The 23,197-nt window shown below is 35.7% G+C and overlaps 1 protein-coding gene across 1 annotated transcript in view; it reads right to left on the reverse strand.

The window, feature by feature from the left end:
- Positions 1-23,197, reverse strand: part of MEOX2 (mesenchyme homeobox 2) — a 71,172-nt gene that overhangs the window by 4,296 nt on the left and 43,679 nt on the right. Inside the window, exon 2 of the mRNA XM_025873284.2 lies at positions 12,478-12,650. Within this exon, the coding sequence (XP_025729069.1) occupies positions 12,478-12,650 (173 nt within the window). The remainder of the gene's footprint in view (positions 1-12,477; positions 12,651-23,197) is intronic.

Raw genomic sequence — 23,197 nt, forward strand, 5'->3', positions numbered from 1 at the left:
TAAATAAATAAATAAATAAATAAATAAATAAATAAATAAATAAATAAGACATTTCTCAACTCTGGATTTTCATTGGCCTATGAGGCCATAATTGAACTCTTATAAATATACATTACTCTAATATATATTAATTCATCTGACGATTTAAAAAAATAAGAAAATCTTGAAAAAGATTGATTAAAAACTCAGAAAATGTAATAAAAGAAGATTGGTTAAAAACTAGCTGATTGGGCTGCATGGCTACCTCAGTCAGTGGAGCATGCGACTCTTGATCTCGGGGTTGTGAGTTCGAGCCCCATGTTGAGAGTAGAGATTACTAAAAAATAAATAAGTGAACTTTAAAAACAACAACAACAAAAACTAGCTGATGGGTGTTCATGTGTTACTGTTACTTAATAATGAAACGATCAGTAGTTATCTTTTATTATATACCTATTTAAGGCTAGGCAACTATACTGTAGGTGTTGTTTATGAACTATTTCTAATAGTCATGATTTTTTCCAGATACCTTTAATATTATTCCGATTTTATAGATGAGGAAGTTGAGACTCAAAGGTTAAGTAACTTGTTTAAGATTACACAGAGGGGAAAATGGGGTGCCAGAATTTAAACCTGGGGGTGGTTTGGATTCAGACTGGCCTTTTGTTGTTGTTGTTCCTGTTATATTTCAAACTCCTACTTTTTAAGTATTTAGAATAGAGAAGTAAAGCATATAAAGTATGTGAACTCCATCCATATGATTACTATCATTCATGTAATTCTCCCACTTGATATAATTAGGTTCGTAAATATGACACTATTTCCTGTACTATAATTTAGGTAATTATACTACTCAATTTAATTACTTTGCAAGCTTGACATTGCATGTTGCATTAGATCTTTTCCACATGAGTTGGGTTCTACTCCTGGCTTCACTTCTGAGTTTCTGTGTAAATTTGAGAAAATTATACTTCTCTCTACCCCAATTTTCATATTTGTAATATTGGAATAATGAGCCTTTCAAGATTCTCCATAGGGACATTTTCTCCATGGACAATTCCAGATGGAAGAAACACATCATCATCATTGTCACCAAGAGTTGAAATATTCAGTCAAAATAATCTTAGCAGAAAATGGGAGGAATAGATTTCTTTTAAAATCTACACTTATTTCCTTTTCTGGGAGAAGGGGTACAGTAATTCTATAATAACAGTATAAAACCTGTTATGTGCAATTCTAAATGAGAAAAATGTTAAGAATATGGTATTGATTTTAGAAGTTGTATAGGCTATTTTGTGTTGTTTTCTGTGACCATGTGAAAATTTGCCACTTCACTTTTTTTTTAACAGACTAAGAAAAGGCTTTCATAATTTTCAATGGTAGCTATATATGCCTACGTACATGTATGGATATATGAATACATAAAGACACACACATGTATATGGATGTGAAAGCATTTGATAATTATACAGTAATTATATACTATTTTTCTTTAGAGATTAAATTATGTATCTGATACCAGAATTCCATGAAATTAGAACAAAAAACAGCAACAAATACATGATGGATACATATTATAAAAACAGAAAAATATCAAAAGTCAGTGTGTCCAGATTTATTTTCAAATATACTATAAAATATTGAGGTTAATTGAAATGAGAAAGATTTTAGGGAAAAGCATATGTTTTTCTACTAGCATCACAGTATTAAAAACAAATCTATAAAAGTAATCCCAGATTATAAATCAATATTTCCACTAGAAAATTAATACCAAAGTTTTATAAATAAACAAACTATAGTTTAATTTAGTATCATTTTATAATCCAGCTTCATTGGTTGAATTGAAAAAAACAGCTTTTTGTTTTGTTTATTATAAGTTAGCTAAAGTATAATCATTCAAATGCCTGACACTTCATTTTTAAAAAATAAATATGCTATTTATTTTGATTAAAGTTTACATGTGCATTTTATGTATTAATCTGCATTTATAAACTAGACAGAGTAAAATCAATCTCACATTTCCTTGGTGACTTTCAAGCTCCATTTATTCATTCATATACTTGATGTTAGGAATGTCTAGCAACACCTACTGTGTTAGATCAAAAATGGGAGGGATTAGAGGAAGGGAATGTACAAATGAGTAAGACAAAGTCCCTGCCCTCAAGACATACAGAGTCAAGAAAAGAGACATGTAAGGAACAGTTTACTGGCTGTATATGAAAGCCTTTGATATAAAGATTAGCTTCATATTTTATAGAATATCCTTAAACTGTTTGTTGTTCTAGTTGGTATCATTGCTAATCCACTATTAAGAGACTCTCCCAATGGTCCATGATACCGTAAAGAACTCTACCCCTACGGTCACTGTTCCACACGGCTATATTGCCACATAATTATTATAGCAAATTATTTCTTTCCTCTGGGAATCTCATGCTTTTGATATTATTGGCATCCGAAATTTTTGTCCTAGCAACCTAGAGCAATACCATAGGTTCCAGGAAATTGGGTCATCAAACATTTTGCATATAATTAAAACAAATCTGTCCATCTTGGAGCATAATATATAAATTTTGTGAACTTTCATTATTTTGGGGGTCCTAAAGGCAATTTTAGTTTCTAGTATACAATTTCTCTGAAAAGTGCTAGATAAATGAGGTTTTTGTTTACAAATATTTCCTTTTTCAAGCTTGGATCTAAGGCAAGATTCCATATAAAGTGCATTTTGTTTTGTTACATAGTATGATTAACAACTCAGATAAAAATTCTTTATCCCAAGAATTTGAGTTATGGAAAAGTACTATTATTCATGAAATCAAAGCAGTATGAACCAAACCTTATAGACTCCTAACATCTACGCATACAGATAGCTTTCAAAAAAATATTCATATTAAAAAGTAACAAATATATAACAACCTCCTGTATTATGGTAGTGAATATTTTGTTCAGTTATACACCTTAATTTTCAGAACATTTGCTTAGTATGAAGAAGTCTCACTTGTTATCCCTTAGTATTTACATTTCCTGGATGATCAAACTACTGTTTAAATAAACAGAAAATCATTTGTTCACATCTTGACTGTTTTTACTGAAGAAAGCAGCCAAGTGATTTTTGCTGTGAGTAATTTGTTTGAATGACGTATTTCAGAATTTAGAAATCATATTTTGTCCTGTGATAATCACTGCTGCCATTTGCTAAACATTCGTTTTATCTTTTTATTTAGTTTATTTAGTCATTCACATTACAGCCTTCCATATAAAAGTCCATAATACCTGTCGTTTTAGGACTCACAACACAAATGAAACATGCATCTGCAACTGCCACGCAATTTCCTAAGATGACCAGGGGCAAACAGATTGATAGGATGTTAGACTACATAAGGCCATAACCCGTATTTATATAACACCATAAATGTCTGTCTTTTGAAGAAACAATCATAACACCAAACATCTGGACGAAAACTGAATATTTCAGTGACGTATCTAGAGGTTTCTAAACATCTGGAATTTGTAGATTTAATACTCTTGTTTTCATCTGTATCTGGGCGCTTGAAATACTGTAGACATTATCTAACAAATATTTATTCACATCTTTACCACGTGAAAACATGCGAAGAATAATTTCGTAAGTACAATTTGCAGATTTAATCACATGCCCTGTGATTAAATTTGGTCACGGCAGCTATCTCGTAAGCCAAGGTAAACAGACCCTAGAAAGACTTACCCAAGTAATTCAGTGGCAAAGTCAGCAGTTGAACTGAAGAATTAGAACCAAGAATGCTCCATAAGGTAAGGATGAAAAATGCGGAAAAGAAATACTCTTCCTGCCTGAATAGATTTATATCTGATTAAAAGAAGGAATCCCTTAGCTATTTTCAAGAAGTGCACGGAAGCAGCAACCAGCTGACTGTGCTGTTTCCACAGCCGTGCAACTTGGGGTTGGGAGGTACAGGGTGTGTGTTTAGGAGGATGAAGGGTGTTACAACATATTCCATGACGAAAGCCTGAATTCTTGTATAGAGGGCTGCCTTTCATGATTATCCCCTATTTTAGCACAATGTTTATGACCAATGAATCATTTCCTCACCTCTATAATTTTCAGTTTTGAAGTCTCTTTTTTTTCCTATTTAGAATGCTTGAGAATTAGGCTCACCAATGTAGTCATAAAATATTTACTATTTTCCATATTTTTAAACAAACTGAATACACATTAGCTACTGGGAGCCATAGGCAAATTATATATTTCAAAAAAAATAACTTTTTTGAGACAACAAATGAAATTCTCCATAATAAATCATATGTCATGGGTATAATTACAAGCCAATAGCACACTTCTCCTTTCCAAAAATGCAACCAAAGTAGTCATTCACATGATGGGCAAAATTTTCAGAGGAGTGATTCCTTTTGACTTTTTAGAAATGTCACACTAGTAATGGGTGCTTACAATAATACCTTTCTGTCATACCTAAGGAAATTCAACTCAAACGGCCTATTTCAATAATACTAATTTACAGTGAAAATTCATTATTCCTAATGCTATTTCTTACACAATTAAAAAAATAGGTGTGCCTTTTAGTTATTTTAAGTGAAATACTGGTTACCTAAGCATAGTATGAACATATGACTTCAGTAAATTTGTGTGGACACACCAAAACTAAATTAGGAAACTTTATCTTTTATTGTGTTAAAAAAATCCCTGACTAGCAAACTTTAATACATAGAATTTGTGTATTCTGAGCCACTACCCATACTTATTTTGTTCATATATCAACTAGAATGATGGCCTTTGTTCTCAACATTTTGCCTAGTCTCTGGAATGATGTTTAACAAGAGTTAGCAGCATATCACAGTCAGTATATACCATTTTGACTAACAGACTCTTCTAGTCATGATCTAATTAAGTGAAACCCATCAAATGTAAGTATGTGGTTGAAACATAGGAACACACTATTTTTATCAGTACAGTAGAATAATAGGCAACTTCCTATGGTTCAACCTAATGAAATTAATATTCTGATTACTTCTAGACAAGCTTAACTTCATTATTATAATATATATGAGCCTTCACTATACTCATCATTTCATTTACTAGATTTAGGGATCCTTCCTTAGACCTAGGACTATTTTAAGAAAGTGTAATAGTAATTATTACTATCATATTCAAATGCACTGACCACAAAGAATAGTCAATAAGCTAAATATCTGGAAAAAGTTCCAAAATTTAAAAACAAAACAAAACAAAAAACAAAACTGTCCAGGGGCCCCTGTGTGGCTCAGTTGGTTAAGCAACTGTCTTTGGCTCAGGTCACGATCCTAGGGTCCTTGGATCGAGTCCCGCATTGGGCTCCCTGCTCAGCAGGGAGCCTGCTTCTCCCTCTGCCTGCTGCTCCCCCACTGCTTGTGCTCTGTCTCTGACAAATAAATAAATAAAATTTTAAAAAAATAAAATAAGATGGTGATCGTGTGATACAATGCACATTATGTTTCAGAATGTTATTGTTGGTTTACTAATTAAGTATCAATTAATATATTTGTTTCCTTTTTGAAGAAATCGGGAAATAAAATGTGGCAATTCTGAGATTAAAAAGAATTATCCTTATCCTTTCATTATATCAGTTTGATGAATGCTCATAGCAAGAATCTGTAGAGCAAATTTTAATAAAGTTTCTAAAATAAAGGCTCACTTTATAGGTGTGTATGTCTGTATATATATAGATAGAGATAGAGATAGAGATAGCAATATACAGATATGTACCTATATATACACATACATTCATATATATGTCTGTGTTTGTGTATATATGTGTGTGTATATATGTGTGTATGTGTATATATGTGAGTGTATGTGTATATGTCTGTGTATGTGTATATATGTGTGTATATATGTGTGTATGTGTATATATGTGAGTGTATGTGTATATGTGTGTGTATGTGTATATATGTGTGTGTGTATATATGTGAGTGTATGTGTATATATGTGTGTGTATATATGTGTGTGCGTGTATATATGTGTGTGTATGTGTGTATATATGTGTGCGTGTGTATATGTGTGTGCGTGTGTATATATGTGCGTGTGTATATGTGTGTGTATGTGTACATATGTGTGTATATGTGCGTGTATGTGTGTATATGTGTATATGTGTGTGTATGTGTGTATATATGTGCGTATGTATATATGTGAGTGTATGTGTGTGTATATATATGTGTGTGTGTATATGTGTGTGTATGTGTGTGTATGTGTGTGTATGTGTATATATGTGTGTGTGTATATGTGTTTGTGTATATATGTGTGTGTATGTGTATATATATATAGAGAGAGATACATATCTGTATATTGCTATCTCTATCCACCTAATATTTAAAAAATTTATTTGTTATATATTCTCAAGGCTGTTTAAATAAGGGTAGGGCCTTATTTTTCTGAGATTTTTTTCTACATTATTTCATGTTTGGATATTTATATTTGTAAATTATTAGAGATCAATCAATTGCTTATTTCTCAGCCTTCTACACTATACAGGTAATATTTCTAAAAATTGATTTAGGAGAGGGTTAAATCATTGAACTTTTCTTTATAGATCTTGCTTTATAACTGATTGTCTTACATTACTGTTCTTATTTCATAGCCTTTGTTTTGTAGTATGTAAGATAGTTCTGAATCTGCTTTTTGATTGTACATTGTCTCAGGGCCCCTGGGTGGCTCAGTTGGTTAAGCCTCCGATTGTTGATTTTGGCTGGGGTGGTGATCTCAAGGTTGTGGGATCAATCCCCGAGTCGGGCTCCCTGCTCAGTGGGGAGTCTGCTTCTCTTTTTCTCTTTCTCTTCCTCTCCCTCTGCCCCTCCTCCTGTTCGCACTCTCTCTCTAAAATAAATAAGTAAATCTTAAAAAAAAAAAAGTCAAGATTCTACATTGGCCATATGCATTTCTTTAAAAAAAAAATGAAGCTTCCATCATAGACCACCATCAACTCCTCCACCTTATGCTAACCACCATTTTTCTAGTAGGGGTCAACTCATGTTTAAACTTTTATTTTTTTATTTTTATTTTTATTTCTTTTAAGATTTTATTCATCTCTTTGAGAGAGAGTGAGCAGGGGGAGGGGCAGAGGGAGAATCTCAAGCAGGCTTCCCCACTGAACACAGAGCCCGAGGCCAGGAGGGGCTCTAACCCCTACCCGGAGATCATGACCTTTGCCAAAACCAAGAGTCAATGCCCAACCGACTGAGCCACCCACGCACCCCTCATGTTTAATCTTTTAAAATAGCAGACACACCATGACTTAAGCAAAGAAACATCTTACTGTGACTTCAGGTGACTGTTAAATACTACTCTAATGAAAATGAGGAAATATTCTAACATCATTGGCTTCAGAGGTAGTCTTGAATTACCTTAAACACACAATATGTCTGGTCATGGAGAATAATTTATTAGCTAAATAACTACAAATATTCATATGAATTTATAGAAATAAACTTTCAAAGGACAGGGATTGTGTAAATTGATGAGCAAAAGACAAAACCACTGTTTATTTGGCCCATGGAAAATTCTCCTTCATAGTGATCCAAAAAACGGATGCCTATTTTGAAAATACTTGGCATTGAGCCATTTAATGATTTAGGAGTAACAAACAAAGCATAATCCCTCTCATTTCCACTAATGGAATATGATCCAAGTAGGTGGGATTTTCCATTTATCTTGGCAGAGGGACCATGAATTCGGTCTGTTTATTCCAGTAATCTTTGCTAGTTTACAAATCTGCAACATTGCACCTTTGATTAGCTTTGTGAAATGAAAGGATCTCTCCCATTCTTCCTATATTTGGCAGCTTTAGCTGTATAAAAATGTCCATTTTGTCACTCCTGTTATAGTTTCATGCAGCTGCCTTCTCTCTTCTTCCCACTGTGAGATATTACAAAATTGGCAGCAGCTTTCTCCAAGTGTGTCTGGATGGATGAAAAGGCCAGAATAAGCATGTCAAATGTAAAAATACCTTGGGATAGGAGGGTCTTTAGACTAACTGGCTCTTCAAAATATTCCAAGTGGCTCTGCCAACTGAGGCTTATTAGCTGTTGACTGAGGAGGGTATGTAAGAATATGTTGTAAAATGGAAACTCTACGTTAGAAGCTGGGAGATACTAGAATGGTAACTTCCACACAACAGCATTATGTAATTAAAAATATTTGAAGCTCAACTGTGCTCTAGTATCTCTATTGTTATTTAACATAATTTTCTTTAATACCTATGTGCTAATGTGGAATTACTTTGCAGAATGAGCCTCTTTTTTTTTCTTCTTCTTCTTCTTTGACCAGATGGAGTTCAAAGGGGATTATAGACTTCCCTGACTTGTAAAGGCATTGCATTATGGGAGACACAAGCATTAAGAATCTGAGTTCTTTGCAAAATTGCAGAACTATTCTTCAGATAGGGATTTGAAAATTCAGGTCCTGAGTGATATTTAAGGATTTAATCTTACTTTTTTCCTTAAAGGAAACCTAATCATCCTAGCAAATCTGTTTTCTATAGTAAGTCTTTATAATGACATGTACATGGCCTATAATAAAATGTAGCAAGTATGTTGATTCATGATATAAACAAAGTAGGGGTATGTACAAATAACATATAAGTTATACATAGGCATATTTAATAGGCAATTAAAGAAAATTCCTAGATTAAAGTATATCTAAAGACTACTTCTGATTATAAATTAAATTTTCATTTAGGAGAAAGTTATTACTGTGAAACAATTCCACCATAAATTATTATAGATTATTTAATATTTATTTTTTCTTTTTACATTATACACATATGAATTCTACCTTTGCATTTGAGTCTTGAAAAGCTTTTACAAAATCAAGAAAAAATATTTTAGGAGATTGAAAATTCTATTAAAGTTATGGAAAACACTGTAAAAAATGGAGTTAGATATAAGTCTCAGGTTATTTTAAAGTATGGAAAGATAAACCTTGCAGAATGGAAATGAAAAAAGTACATGTCTATAATTAGAATATTTTACATCAGGAAATCCTATACAAGGGGTGTTATTTAAGAATATATAGGGTTAGGGTATAGATTACACAGATAAGTAGGTATAGCATTAGTGCAAAATCAAAGTGATAGAATTGGTGTGTCACAATTAAAAGAAGATGAATGAAATGGGTTCATTTTATAATTCTATATTTATAAATTTAAAAGCCCAAGCTTGAGAAAATAAACTGAAAATATCTCACTGGGACAAAAGCTCTTGCATCTGGGAGGAATATGCTTTCAGACCTTTAAGAAGAGTAAAATTGATGACTGACAGCACACAATATTTTCCTGATAAACTTAGCATAGTAAAATTCATCCCAGAAGACATAAATAAAGCCTTCAGATACTCAATTTAAGATACTGAGTTTACACAGAAGTCTAGGAATAAAATGAAATCTGGCAGAATCAGGAACATTCTCCCACACAACCCTGTCATTCCTCTCTTGTGATATTCAACACTCATCACGATGTGAGTACTTCATCAATCTTTGCCTCTCCCATGTTCTAGCAAAAACTTGTCTAGCTTATTTTAGCAAGGTTTTACTTCTAGCATCTAGCTCAACAAATATTTGTGTTACAAAATAATTAACTCACTATACCTTGAATGGTAGACATTTCCCCCCTTTGGCTGACAACTGTGTTTTATAGTTTATGCTAGAAATCCTTTCATACCCATTATGACATATAAACCTGAGTAGAAGTAAGAGAAGGTAGTTTTAATTTCCATTTTGTGCCTTAGGGAGATTGTTACTGGCCTAAGAATACACAATTCCAATGGGAAAACCTAGTCGTTTTGTTCAAATTTTTATCATAATAATTCAATTTTTTATTACTTAACACATAGTGGCCCTCTAAAGACTTAATTTTGATTGTGGGAATTTGAATTCCACATACATGAATCTCCTTTTCATATTAACTTGCAAAATTGGAAATAAAGATTTATAGGATAAAAAAATCTTCTGCACAATACAAAATTTCAATTCTTTGAAAATCCAATTATATCTCAAGGATTTTTGTTTGTTTGTTTTTTCCCCTATGACGCTATAGTTAGGTCATTTCAGTAATGGCCTCCAACAAATGCTGCCTTCCTTCCATGTATCCATTCCTTTAGATGGTCACCTTCTACATCAACACTGTGCTTGGTCATATGACTTGCTTTAGACAATGAGGCATAGTAAATGTGAGGTAAGCAGAGTCTTTGAAAGCCCTTGTACCTTGGAGTTCTTCTTCTACTTCTGGCAATGCTTCTACCCCCATTTGAAAAGTCCCAGGGAACCTATTAGAAGAAGATGAAACCACACACAACAGAGACAAGTGTCCCAGCCGAGGCTATCTAGACCAACCAGCTCTTCAAACCCACCAGGTGACTACAGCTCTATGAGGGATTTAAGTAAGGCCAGCAGTATAACCATCCAACTGAGCCCAGTCAAAATCCCTGACCCACAAAATTGTGAGCAAACTGAACGTTGGTTATTGGTTAAAACCACTAAGATTTTTGAATGGTTTGTTACATAGCAAAGGCTAACTGATACAAAACAGAAAAGGGACCTTTAAAAAACAAAAACAAGATTAAAATTGTGTGTGTGTGTGTGTCTATATAATTTTGCTTAAAATTGTATATCATTATTTTCTATAAATGGCAACTCAGGAAGAAAAATACATATCCAAAATACCTAAAAAATTCCCAGACCAAATTTCTAGAATTGCTTCTAAAAATAAATTATTCTAAACCAAAAGTGAAACCTCTGCCTTATCATCAGATAATCACAGTTAACCAAAGCCATCCCCAGGACAGCAAGCACAGAATCTTCACTTTTCTCTTGACTAAGAGTATAGTACTGCATCCCATTATTTCTGGAGCTTGGAAGCAAATCCTAGTTTGTTTCCTTTATGTATCATATAAAACATGATTGCATTTCCTAGAATTCACTGATATATATAAGGACATTAACATGTAATTCCTCCCCACCCTTCTTTTCTTTATCTGCTCCCAGTTTTTAAAAAAATGAAAATAAAACAGATGTCCAATAATGTAGATTTTGGACTCTCCTTTCCAGCATGCCAAATGTTGTACACTTACGGAGGGAACTTCGTATGTGAAGTTCAAGGGAAGGAAAATGTTGTGCTTCATAACTTAGGCACTAGCCATAATATTTAATAAAATATAAGCTGCCAATAAATAAAACCACATAAAAGTGTTCCTTGATATATTCCCACTACCCAGAAATATCCTACCAAAAGCTGAAATCCAGAAATTAAAAGAAGGAAAGCAGATGATTTAAGAAACTGGATAAAATAACTTGCTCTCCTACGATAGTATTCATTTATCCACACCCTGTTGGTATTTCTTTGGTTCCGATGGGATCCCTGGAGAAGGTGCCTACAATGAAAGAGGAAATGAGACTCCAGTCCTAGGAGTGCCAATCATAACTGCACTGTCCATAAAGATGTTTGGATTTGCCTTTCAGGAATGTTTTTCCAAAGATTAGCAACTGTTAACCATCAGTAGGCTAGATTCTCCCAGGGCAAATCAGAATCCATAAAAAGAATGCACTGGGAGCACTACTGGAGCAAATAAAATCCAAGAAAGGACCTAAAATGTAATTAATTAAAAGGCATTTTTTAGGTTTTATCAACTGGGGTCCACGGATCATCAATAATTTCAAAGTGTTCTCTAAGTGAGTCGATGTCAGAATTTAAAATTTTTGAGAACAATATAATTTCAAAAATATTTGGGAAATATTTACCAATGATCTATATGCCCTTGCTCCCATCATTTCCCAGCCCCCTTGAACTTAAGTGGCACCCCTGATGATTTCCGGACCTTAGAGTATAAATGGAAGCGACATGGGTCATTTCCAGGTGAAAACATTTAAAGGTCAATGCATGAACCTCCAACTCTTTCTTACCTCCTGTGGTTACTGAGGACACCACATGTCGAGATGCCAGAGAGTCAGACTGGTCCATGAGTGAGTGATTGTCTGCAATGCTGGACTTGTAAAGTTAGTATGGAGAGTGAGCAAATAGTGAACTTTTTTGTTATGTCACTGAGGTTTGGGGGTTAATGTGTTACATAGCAAACCCTGTCCTGAGCAAGAGGAAACTAACATGGGGTTGTAGCTTTCTATTATACCAAAATAAGATTTTAAAATACAAGCAAACAAAATTGCTCATTATATGCCATCATTATATACAAGAAATAATTATTTTTAAACCAAAATATATAGGAAGGACACAATTACAGAATAAAGGACGATTCCTTAAACTGAATAAATGTAGTTTTCCTTAAAACATTGCTATCTTTATCCTTAATTTTGTCATTTTGCTGGGCCAAAACTTCATCATGGAATAGAACACCTGTCTTCCAAATGGTATTTAAGACCCACAGATCTAAATATTTCAGAAATGGTGAGAGAAGACTGTTGACTCAACACAATTAAAAATACCATATCACAACAATGTCCAACTTTACCTGTCTTTCAGTGAGATCCAGATTCACTGCTATCTCATATCGCCTCAGTCTGGTCAGATAATTATGATGGGCAAATTCTGCTTCAAGTTCTCTGATTTGCTCTTTGGTAAAAGCTGTCCTTTCCTTCCTGGGTTTACTATTGACTTCTGACTTGTAATTTCCTTCCTGGGAGTCTGGAAAAAAGAAAAAAAAAGTAAGAGAGAATTAGATTTACTTCATTCATTCAAATGTATTCAATCACATCATTCATACCAGGAGTATTTACTAACTACTTTTTCAGTACTGTGTTAGACATGGGAAAAATAGAGAGCAGTAAGACTGATCTCACAACAGGGTAAAAGACATTTTTTTTTTTGATCTGCTCTCATGTGACTCACAGCCTAACTGGCAAATTACCTACTATTCTTTCAAAATATGAACAAAAAACATAACTGCTCTTGATATGATAAAAAGATAAATAAACCATCTCTGGAACACAATTTTGGATGTAAAATTGTGTTTCATAACTTGTTTAACATGTATACTTGGGATCTAAGTAATCTAAGTAGGATTGAACTTTTTAATTCCTAAAAAAAAAAAGCATTGACTTAGCATATGAATATTTAAGCAATTCGAATGTTTAGCAACTGCACCACAAAAGTCAGTTCAAGCGCAGACAAGCATAATAAGAGTGTGTGCATTATTTACTGACCTTTTAATTTCTGCTTAAGTTCAGTCTCTTTGAGGGCAATAGCAATGCGATTCTTTTATTTTGTATAATATGAATTCCAATGTGGAATCTATAAATAAAATTGTGTTCATATAATTCAAACTATGAAAAGTTTTTTTTTAAAGATTTTATTTATTTATTTGAGAGAGAGAGAATGAGAGATAGAGAGCACGAGAGGGAAGAAGGTCAGAGGGAGAAGCAGACTCCCTGCTGAGCAGGGACCCCGATGTGAGACTCGATCCCAGGACTCCAGGAGCATGGCCTGAGCCGAAGGCAGTTGCTTAACCAACTGAGCCACCCAGGCTCCCAAACTATGAAAAGTTTTTAAATGTTTTTTCATTATATGTGAAATAAACAGAAGATGCACAATACTTGGGTGCCTGGGTGGCTGAGTCAGTTAAGCCACAGACTCTTGATTTCAGCTCAGGTCATGATCTCAGGGTCCTGGGATTGAGCCTGGCATCGGGCTCTGCGCTGAGTGGGGAGTCTGCCTGAGGATTCTCTCTCTCTCTTTCTCTCTGCCCCTCCCTCCACTTGTGGGCACCTTCTCTCTCTTTCTCTAAAATAAGTAAATAAATCTTATTTTTTTTAAGATTTTATTTATGGGGCGCCTGGGTGGCTCAGTTGGTTAAGCGACTGCCTTCGGCTCAGGTCATGATCCTGGAGTCCCAGGATCGAGTCCCGCATCAGACTCCCTGCTCTGCTTCTCCCTCTGACCCTCCCCCCTCTCATGTGCTCTCTCTCTTTCTCATTCTCGCTCTCTCAAATGAATAAATAAATAAAATCTTTAAAAAAATAATAAAGATTTTATTTATTCATGAGAGACAGAGAGAGACAGAGTGAGGCAGAGGCAGAGGCAGAGGGAGAAGCAGGCTCCCCAAGGAGCAGGGAGCCTAATGCGGGACTCGATCCCAGGACCCCGGGATCATGTCCTGAGCTGAAGGCAGATACTTAACGACTGAGCCACCCAGGCGCCCTAAAATAAGTAAACAAATCTCAAAAAAAAAAAAAAAGATGAACAACACCTAACAAAGCTATCCAAACATCAAATCTTATAATGCCATTTACAAATAATAATAATTTGGAGCATACTGTTCCATCTTTCTTCGTATGTGTTTAAGACATAATTAACATATAGTACTTCACGTATCCTTATCATATCCCTGAGATATAGGTTAGAAGACATTCTTAATATACTGAAGGACAGAATGTGAGCCTATAATGGAAAAAAAAATCCACATAAACCAGTAACAGGTAATCATACCAGCTCCACGAATTCATGTTGAATCTATCTTAAGGGAAATAGCAACATGATCAAGGTAAGTGGTGTGTTTGTGCTCTCTTAAAATTTACTTCAGTTCTCTATTTTTGCGCATGTGCACATAAACTGTGACGTCTTTAGCAGGTGGGAATACAATGAAGTCTTCTATGAGCCCAAATGAGAGAAGAGAAATAGGAAAAATGATGGTTAATCAAAGGTTACAAAGTGTGGGGCAGCTGGGTGGCTCAGTCAGTTAAGCGTCCGACTCCTGATTCCGGCTCAGGTCATGATCTCAGGGTTGTGAGATCGAGCCCCCACACTGGGCTCCGCACTGGGCATGGAGCCTGCTTGAGAGTCTCTTTCTCTTCCTCTGCCCCTCCCCCATCTCTTAAAAAAAAGGTTATAAAGAATGACATTTTAATTTTTTTAAATTATAAATATGGCATACTTTAGGAAAGACCTTTTTGGGCAACATCTGTTTCTTCATCCAATGATGCTTAAATCTGCTAAGTAATACATATAGATACATTAGTATTTAGTATATATATATATTCGTGTTCTTTTCTGTCTGGCGGGGAAAGTCTAACTGAAGTCAAGAGGGCCCTGCATAATGGGAATCCACCAGACAAGGCACTCCAATGTAAACAGTTTCATTCTGACTCTTACTGAATCTCCGTTGGCTCGATGCAAAATTGTGTAGGTCCAGCAGCAGCAGCAACTACAAACAGTCTGCATCGAAATTTTGGTGCACTGGCCATTACTTTTCCTCTGAGGGATCACAGGAGGATTCACTGATGCAGTGGCACAGTTGCAAATTTCTCAGATTTCACTGAGCACATTTCTGGGCTTGTCATACTTAGCCCTGTGTTGACTGGCTCCCCACCTTGGCAGAGCAGGCAGGGCTCAATTCAGGGCAAAAGTGGCTTCTGATATGACACACACGGGCTTTACCGTATACTAAGTCATGAACTAGGACAAGAGAAGTTCTGTAATAGATGACGTGGAAGCTCTCAGATAGGCTGTGCTCACACGATGCCAACTTCCCTGACTCAAAGTGGAACCTGCAGTCATCAACCACTTATTTTGTTTATCTACAGATTTGCGAACCTCTACATCTTTACAGCATTTGGCTATTCTGTGTGAGCAAACCTACCTGATGATTGAATTTTTTTTTCATTTACTGTTTCCATTGGCCGTCCTGGAAGACTGCAAACGCAGTCACAGCCTAGAATATTCAGGTAAGTACCTCTCACAGGATCTATATTCTCATGTGAATCAAAAGTATTATTGCCAATCTGGAGCCATGCTCAGTCTGAAATCTGCAGACGATTATTCTTTATGTGGGGACAATACTCTTTTCCTTTCTGTAAAGCAACTCTGGAAACTGACAGCAAAGCCAGAGCATTTTTTCTCATGAGCAATTCAATTTGAATGATTCATGGTCAACACATTCCCTTATATAAGCATGAATGAACAAATTCACATTGAAGAAAGCCTATTACTTTGTTATTTTTGAAATACTTTAACTTTTGTAGTATTCAAAAGTACTTCAAAATCAATACATACATACACACACAAACACACAAGTGCACAGAACTTGGGCCAATGCTTGTACGAACAGTCACTTGGAGTGGATCTATATACATGCCCGTTGTAACTAGAAATATACAACAGGAGGTTTATATACCCAGTGACTGAATTTAAACAAAAGTCTGGCTATAATTCAACATTTAAATCCAAAAGCAATTTATCGAATGCCTGAATTCCAAACCAAAGTAGCTCAGCGAGTAAAATCCAGTGACTAAAACAATGTGAACTGTGCACACTTACACTTAACATAATTGCACATGCAATAATTACATTGTACCTAACTTGACAAAGAGTGGGTGTGTGCTTCCTGAATTCATCACCTAAGAGAGAGAAAGGCAACACAGTTGAGGTAGCACCAATGTCAATTAATTCTGTGTACACTTTCATCCCTGCATCCATGATTCTGTTGTGGTTTTCACCCATGTTGCTCCCACTTTTTCTTTCCTATTAAAAACATGCTCCTTGGAACTACATTTCTGGACTTGTATTTCCTATAAACTTGGATTTTTAAATTTTTCTTTTTATTTCCTCAACATGTCCTGAAGCCCATCATTTGCTGACCCTAAGGCCTCCACTGCTATCACCTGACTAGTTTTTCTTTGGTGGAAAATGGGTGGGAGACTTGGACAAGGCTTTTGGCAAATTGCACACCAGCTTCCATCTGTTTTCCAGCTGTTTCAACTGAGGCAAAAATCCCTCCTTTTTCTTCAACCTCCCATATCCTATGCCAAATGGTAGGTGTTGAGGGGGGAATCTGGAAACTGCCTTACTTTCTTCCCTACAACCACAAACAAAATGTCACCATCTGTACAGTATATTCCAAAGTAAAATATTACAATTGTTGTTCCTCGTCTCAGATACTTTAATGCACATGTGGGTGCACTCTCACACTCCCTCGCCGCTTGGAGGAAATGTTGACTTATGTGTTCAGGTAGAGTTGGCAGTCCCAGTTCCCTAACCTTTTGCTCCCTGGGACTATGCTAATGGAAGAAGTCTGCAATACTTCCGTGGAGGATAAAAATTGCCCTCCAAGGATCATTTCTGTCTAGCATTTAGAACTTCTCCACATGTGACTTTTTATTTCCCCTAGTGCAAGAGGATGCCAAAAGATAATAATGTTTTATTGAAGACAAGTAATGTAAGGGCTTGGTCTGTTCACTAGTGGCATAGAATGCTTTTTAGCAAAAGAGAAATATTAAAGTATGATTGAGTATATTTTTTGGCTACCCTGGGTAAGCTTATTAACTTGTTTAAATGAAGAACATAATTTACCTATGTCTGTAAAATATCAAAATGTAAAGGAATGACTCTATAGCTTAGACAACAATGAATATTTATTCCATATTCTGAAGGAAGAATGAATACTAAGCCATTGTCTATTTTCGTCCTTTGCAACTTCTTGTATCAATGTTTTGTAATCTATTCAAAATGACAGATATTCTGTTATTATTAACAAAGCTGAATAGTTGGTATAGGAAGCTAATAATTATCTTTACGTGGAATAAGGATTATGGATGGAGGCAGGGAAATTTATAAATAATCCTATAGATGCTAGTATTTTCACATTTAAGTGGGAAATAGCCTACCTTATGGGAAATTTATCCAACCTGATGCTCCAGCTTCTTAATGAGTAGGAATTTCAGCCTCTCCAGATTTTTTTTTCCAGAATAAACAACTTTCCCCCAGGGGTTCTTAAATCCTCTTGCCGATCCATGATCCACTCTCCAGATTTGAGAACCATAGCCATAGTGAGCTACTATTACTAATGAATAAGTCCATTACATATTGAGATGGTACAGGAAAAATGGGATTGAAAACCACTATACTCTATATAGAATAGGAATAGGCACTGAAAACATCCACTATTTCTTGCACCTTTGATGTGAAAAACATACAGTTACAATAATAGTTTCTCTTTACTTATAAAGCAAATCCGAATTTCAAAGGCCATTTTATAGTTTAGTAATAGTAACAGTAATGGTAATAGTTGTATTCAACATTCAAAAATCATTCTAGGGAGTTCCTTGCTCATTGCCTCTTTGATTATTAGTGAATCATTTATTTCAATTCCCTACTTTTTGTGCCCATCAATATATGAGTCCACTTTTACTTTACAGCCTCTTCTTAATGGAGTCCCTTTGTTCTTAAAGAATGACACATTAACAATTGATTTTAATTTCATTACCTTGCCCTTCTTATTCTTTTTTTTTTAAAGATTTTATTTCTTTATTTGAGAGACAGAGAGTGTGTGAGGGCGCAAGCAGGGGGAGCCGCAGAGGGAGAGGGAGAAGCATGCTCCCTGCCAGGCAGGGAGCCCAATGCTGGGCTCTATCCCAGAACCCTTGGATCATGACCTAAAGCCGAAGGCAGCACTCAATCAACTGAGCCACCCAGGCGCCCCATTACCTTGCCCTTCTTCTTATTTATTTACTATGTAGTTCTTTCTGATAGTGAGAGGACGTCAACCTAATAGTTCTTCCTCTGTGCCATAAATGCAAAGTAAAATACACAAAGAACTAACAAATTTTGATGAAATTAATATTGTATAATTCCAAATATATTTAATAAAATAGTATTTTTGTTAAAAATTTAAAAAGAGACAAAGACACACAAAATGGGAACACAATACAACTTACTTGAGTCAAATTTAGAATAGTTTTAGTTCTCACTACCAAGTTCAAAGTATTTAACACAAACACAAAACCAGCATATGTCTTCTGGATAAATGTAAACTTCTTCAAACTTGCTACATACTTCTAGGATTAGAAACTGGTTACAGATGCCCAGAATTGACTTTAAGCCTCTTGCTACATCCCAGAGAGAAAACACAAACTACAGAAATACCATGACTATCTGTCTATCAAAAGAAGGCACGCGTACATGTTTGAACTGTGCCTGCTGGCAAAGGACTTCACAACAATCACCATTTGCACCTCCAATGGTACCCCTAGTGAAGAGCTTTTGACATACAGCATTCCATTCCATTTTCCTGATCCTATTAGTTTAAAGAATGTACCCTTCCTCTGAGATCTCATCAAATGATCTTTGTTTCTTTCTTCCAGTGCTTACCACATTCTGTCACTATATATATTCTTTGTTTCCTCAACTAGGATATAAATGTTTGATGCATACTACTGTTCTCATCTATTCAGTAGTTGGAGGCAAACATAAAGATAATCCTGGCAATGACGTTTACATCCCAATACCTGCAGAAGCAATAGATAAGGGCATGAAGAGGATGCAGACTTGCACAGGCACTCCCACCCCCATCCACCTACTATTCAGCTCTTAGATCAGGAAATGGCGTGGAGTTACATGGTGTTACTGTATCCTTGAGAGAATAAGGAGGGAAAGAAACTCTTTTTGGAAATTAGGGACAATAAGTAACTTGGCAGTGCCTGAAGAATGGTGACATTTCTAATTTACAGCTGTCAAAAGGGCAAAGGATTTTGATCTCTTATGATTTCAGAAAACACCATTACAGATTTTGCAGTGAGGCACCAAAAACCTCAGTATCAATTCTGCTAGCAGCTTCGTAAATTGCTTGGACATGTAAAAGGAGAGCTTCCATAAAGGTTTTTTGTTTTGTTTTGTTTTGTTTTTCTTCTGGAAGACAAGCCTGCATCTTCTAAGAGTGTGAGGGCTTGCGTTTATGCCATGGTTCTGAGCCTTTTTTGTCAGGTCACCATAGTGACTCTCATATATTTTTATAACAGTAACTCTTATGATGAATTATTGAGCTTGTTATTCATCTGCATGTCTGCTTTACTTCTCTGAACTCTAGACTCCAGCTAATTTAATATTTAAAAATGTGCTTTATTCATCTTCATATTCCTAATATTAAGCACCTAGCTCTGAATCTCTGCTGGAACTTTGATTTTCATGCTCTGGTTGTGGATTATGATTCCAGTGATAATCCTAAGGGGTTTTGTTCTGTTATCAGAATTTAAATAACCTTCAGCTTAAAAAAAGAGAAAGCATCTTCTCCCTCTCCCACTCCCCCCCACCCCGCTTGCATTCCCTCTCTCGCTGTGTCTCTCTCTGTCAAATAAATAAATAAAATCTTTAAAAAAAAAAGGGGGGGTGCCTGGGTGGCTCAGTCGTTAAGCATCTGCCTTCGGCTCAGGTCATGATCCCAGGATCCTGGGATCGAGCCCCGCATTGGGCTCCCTGCTCGGGAGGAAGCCTGCTTCTCCCTCTCCCACTCCCCCTGCTTGTGTTCCCTCTCTCACTGTGTCTCTCTCTGTCAAATAAATAAATAAAATCTTTAAAAAATAAAAATAAAAATAAAAAAAGAGAAAGCATCACAGCAATGTTGCTTTATATTAACTTTTCAAAGCACTTATACGCATCAATTAATAGCAGATGGGGACAAGGAATATTACTTGTATAGAGATAATGATATCTCTAAACATGTTTAAGTAGAAAAGCACCAAATCAGTGTCACTATTATAAAATTTAAAACCAAGGAGACTGGGGGCTCTAGGTGGCTCAGTCAGTTAAGTGTCTGACTCTTGGTTTTGGCCTCAGGGTCCTGAGATGGGGCCCCACGCATAGGGATCTGCTGCTAGGTGGAGCCTGCTTAAGATTGTCTCTCTCTCTCTCCCTCCCCCTCTGCTCCTCACCTTCCCCAACCCCCTGCTGTTTGCTGTTTGTGCAGGTGCACGCATGCTCTCTCTCTAAAGTAAGTAAGTAAGTAAATAAATAAATAAATAAATAAATAAAAATATTTCAAAAAATGAGGAGACTAAATGTTATACAAGTGAAACAGACTGCACACAGATTATAATTACCACCCTTAGTGCTATTGATTGACATGCTGGACTGCATAATTCTTGTTACATTTATATTCAGTGAAATATGAACATATTCAAGATAAAATGGTGGTGATGGCTGGCCTGGGCATTGTAGAATGTTTAGGAGCATTCAGGTTTGTACTCACTAGATGCCTTAGCAACCCTCAAGCCCATTTTAGCATTGTCAACTACTATACAGGACTCCCAGTTCAATTAAAATCCAGATGTATAACAAAAACAAAAATCAAGACAAACAATGAATATATTTAGTATAGGTATATCCCAAATATTGCATGTAACATACTTATATTAAAACTATCAAAAGTTGGGCACCTGGGTGGCTCAGTTGGTTAGGCAACAGTCTTCGGCTCAGGTCATGATCCTGGAGTCCGGGATCGAGTCCCGCGTGGGGCTCCCTCCTCAGCAGGGAGTCTGCTTCTCCCTCTGACCCTCTTCCCTCTCATGCTCTCTCTCTACCATTCTCTCTCTCTCTCTCAATAAATAAATAAAAATCTTAAAAAAAACTATTAAAAAAAACTATCAAAAATTGATCAGAAATTCAAATTGAAGTGGGCATGATGTATTTATATTGGCTAAATCCTGGCAATCCTGTCCCGGTTGTGGCATTCAAAAATGTTTCCAAATATTGCCAAAGTCTCCTAAGGGGAAAAATCTCTCCCAGTTGAGCCCCACTGCACACAGGTAATACTTGAGACAAGACATCATAACTCCAAGTTACACAACTCTCTCTGGGAGTGACCAGACTGATTCAGAAGTCAAGGGGAATTTCTTAGGTGTAAATAATACCTTCTTTACACTACGGCCAATCCTTGTCTCCTTCAAGCCACTGACTGGATTGTCTAATGATAAAAATTGCTCAACAGGTGTTTTTGTCAATGTTTATTTATCCAAATATATAACTGCAGAGTAAGTGTCTCTAACAACTTCAGAGAATTACCCAGACAAAACAGCAAAATGGTGCATATGAAATTGATACTTTTTTTGCCATTTCCCTAAGCTATACTTTCAGAGATGTGTTAAGTGTCAACAGATTTCAGATGAGAGCATTATGTTTCTATAATACATCAAAGCACATAAGAGTTAATAGTAATTTAATTATTCTATTAAATATATTATTTAATTAATAAACCTGGAACATCTTGATATGCAAGGAATTTAGAATCTGAACGGTCCCTAAAAATCATCAATTTGTAAACCTACTCTATTTATAGATGAAAAAGTGAGACTCAGAGTGACTAAGGGGCTCACTGAAGGTCCCAAACTGTCATACAATGTTTCTGGCCTCCAGTGTCAGGTACAGAAACAGACATAAATACATTGTCAGAACTCCCTAAATACCCTTTACATCTTGCATGGTCTTTTCATAAGAACAAAGATTTGAGAAACACCACCATTTAACTGTGATACTGAGTATGGCTATGAAAGCTAAAATCCACACAGAATCTTTATTACCCAAGGTGCCAAATGCACAGATGTTAAGAGCACAGTCTCTGCCACTTGCTTATTCAATCACTAACCATCCCTTTTTCTCATCTTTAACACAGAATTAAAGTAAAATGGATTAAATTAAGTAAATCATTCGGCACAGTGCCTGCATATTGTGGGCACTCAATAATCAGTTGCAAGTTCTAGCCATTATTAAGGAAGGACCCTAACATTGCATCCCAGGATCTCAGTAATTGACAATGATAGACTGATAGAATCAGGTTTTAGAAGGATTTTTTTTCTTAACTGTAGGAAAATTTCCTCTCTCTAAAATAGATAAATAAATCTTAAAAGGGGGAGCACCTGGGTGGCACAGCTGTTTAAGCATCTGACTCTTGGTTTCCATTCTGATCACGATCTCAGGGTTCTGAGATGGAGCTCCTAGTCAGGCTCCTCGCTGGGCAGAGTCCGCTTGGGTTTCTCTCTCCCTCTCCCTCTGCCCCTCCCACTCCCAGCTCTCTCTCTCTTTCTCAAATAAATAAATAATTCTTTAAACTGTAGGAAAATTTCATTCTGAAAATAGAACTCAACCAAAAACCTAAGAAATTTAGAATTTACACAGTAACTAGCAAACTTCTATTTTACACCGAAAATTAATGAATCCCTAAAAATATCTGTGTGTTACTTTTGATTAGTCTACAGATAAAATTAAGCTTAAGGTTTAATTATGATTTTCCAGTGAAACTGTTGAAGTGACAGTTTATACGTCCCATGGGAACAATGTGTGGATTTCTGGTTTCTCTGGAAGTTTTTATTTAAAAATTTGATAAAACTTAACTAAAACTGGCAATCGAATAAACTAGAGTCAGGTTGTGTGTGTGTGTGTGTGTGTGTGTGTGTGTGTGTGTGTGTGTGTGT

Source organism: Callorhinus ursinus, unplaced genomic scaffold (genome assembly GCF_003265705.2).
Source record: "Callorhinus ursinus isolate GAN/ISIS: 27379988/994484 unplaced genomic scaffold, GSC_fseal_2.0 scaffold12, whole genome shotgun sequence".
Classification (NCBI taxonomy): domain Eukaryota; kingdom Metazoa; phylum Chordata; class Mammalia; order Carnivora; family Otariidae; genus Callorhinus; species Callorhinus ursinus.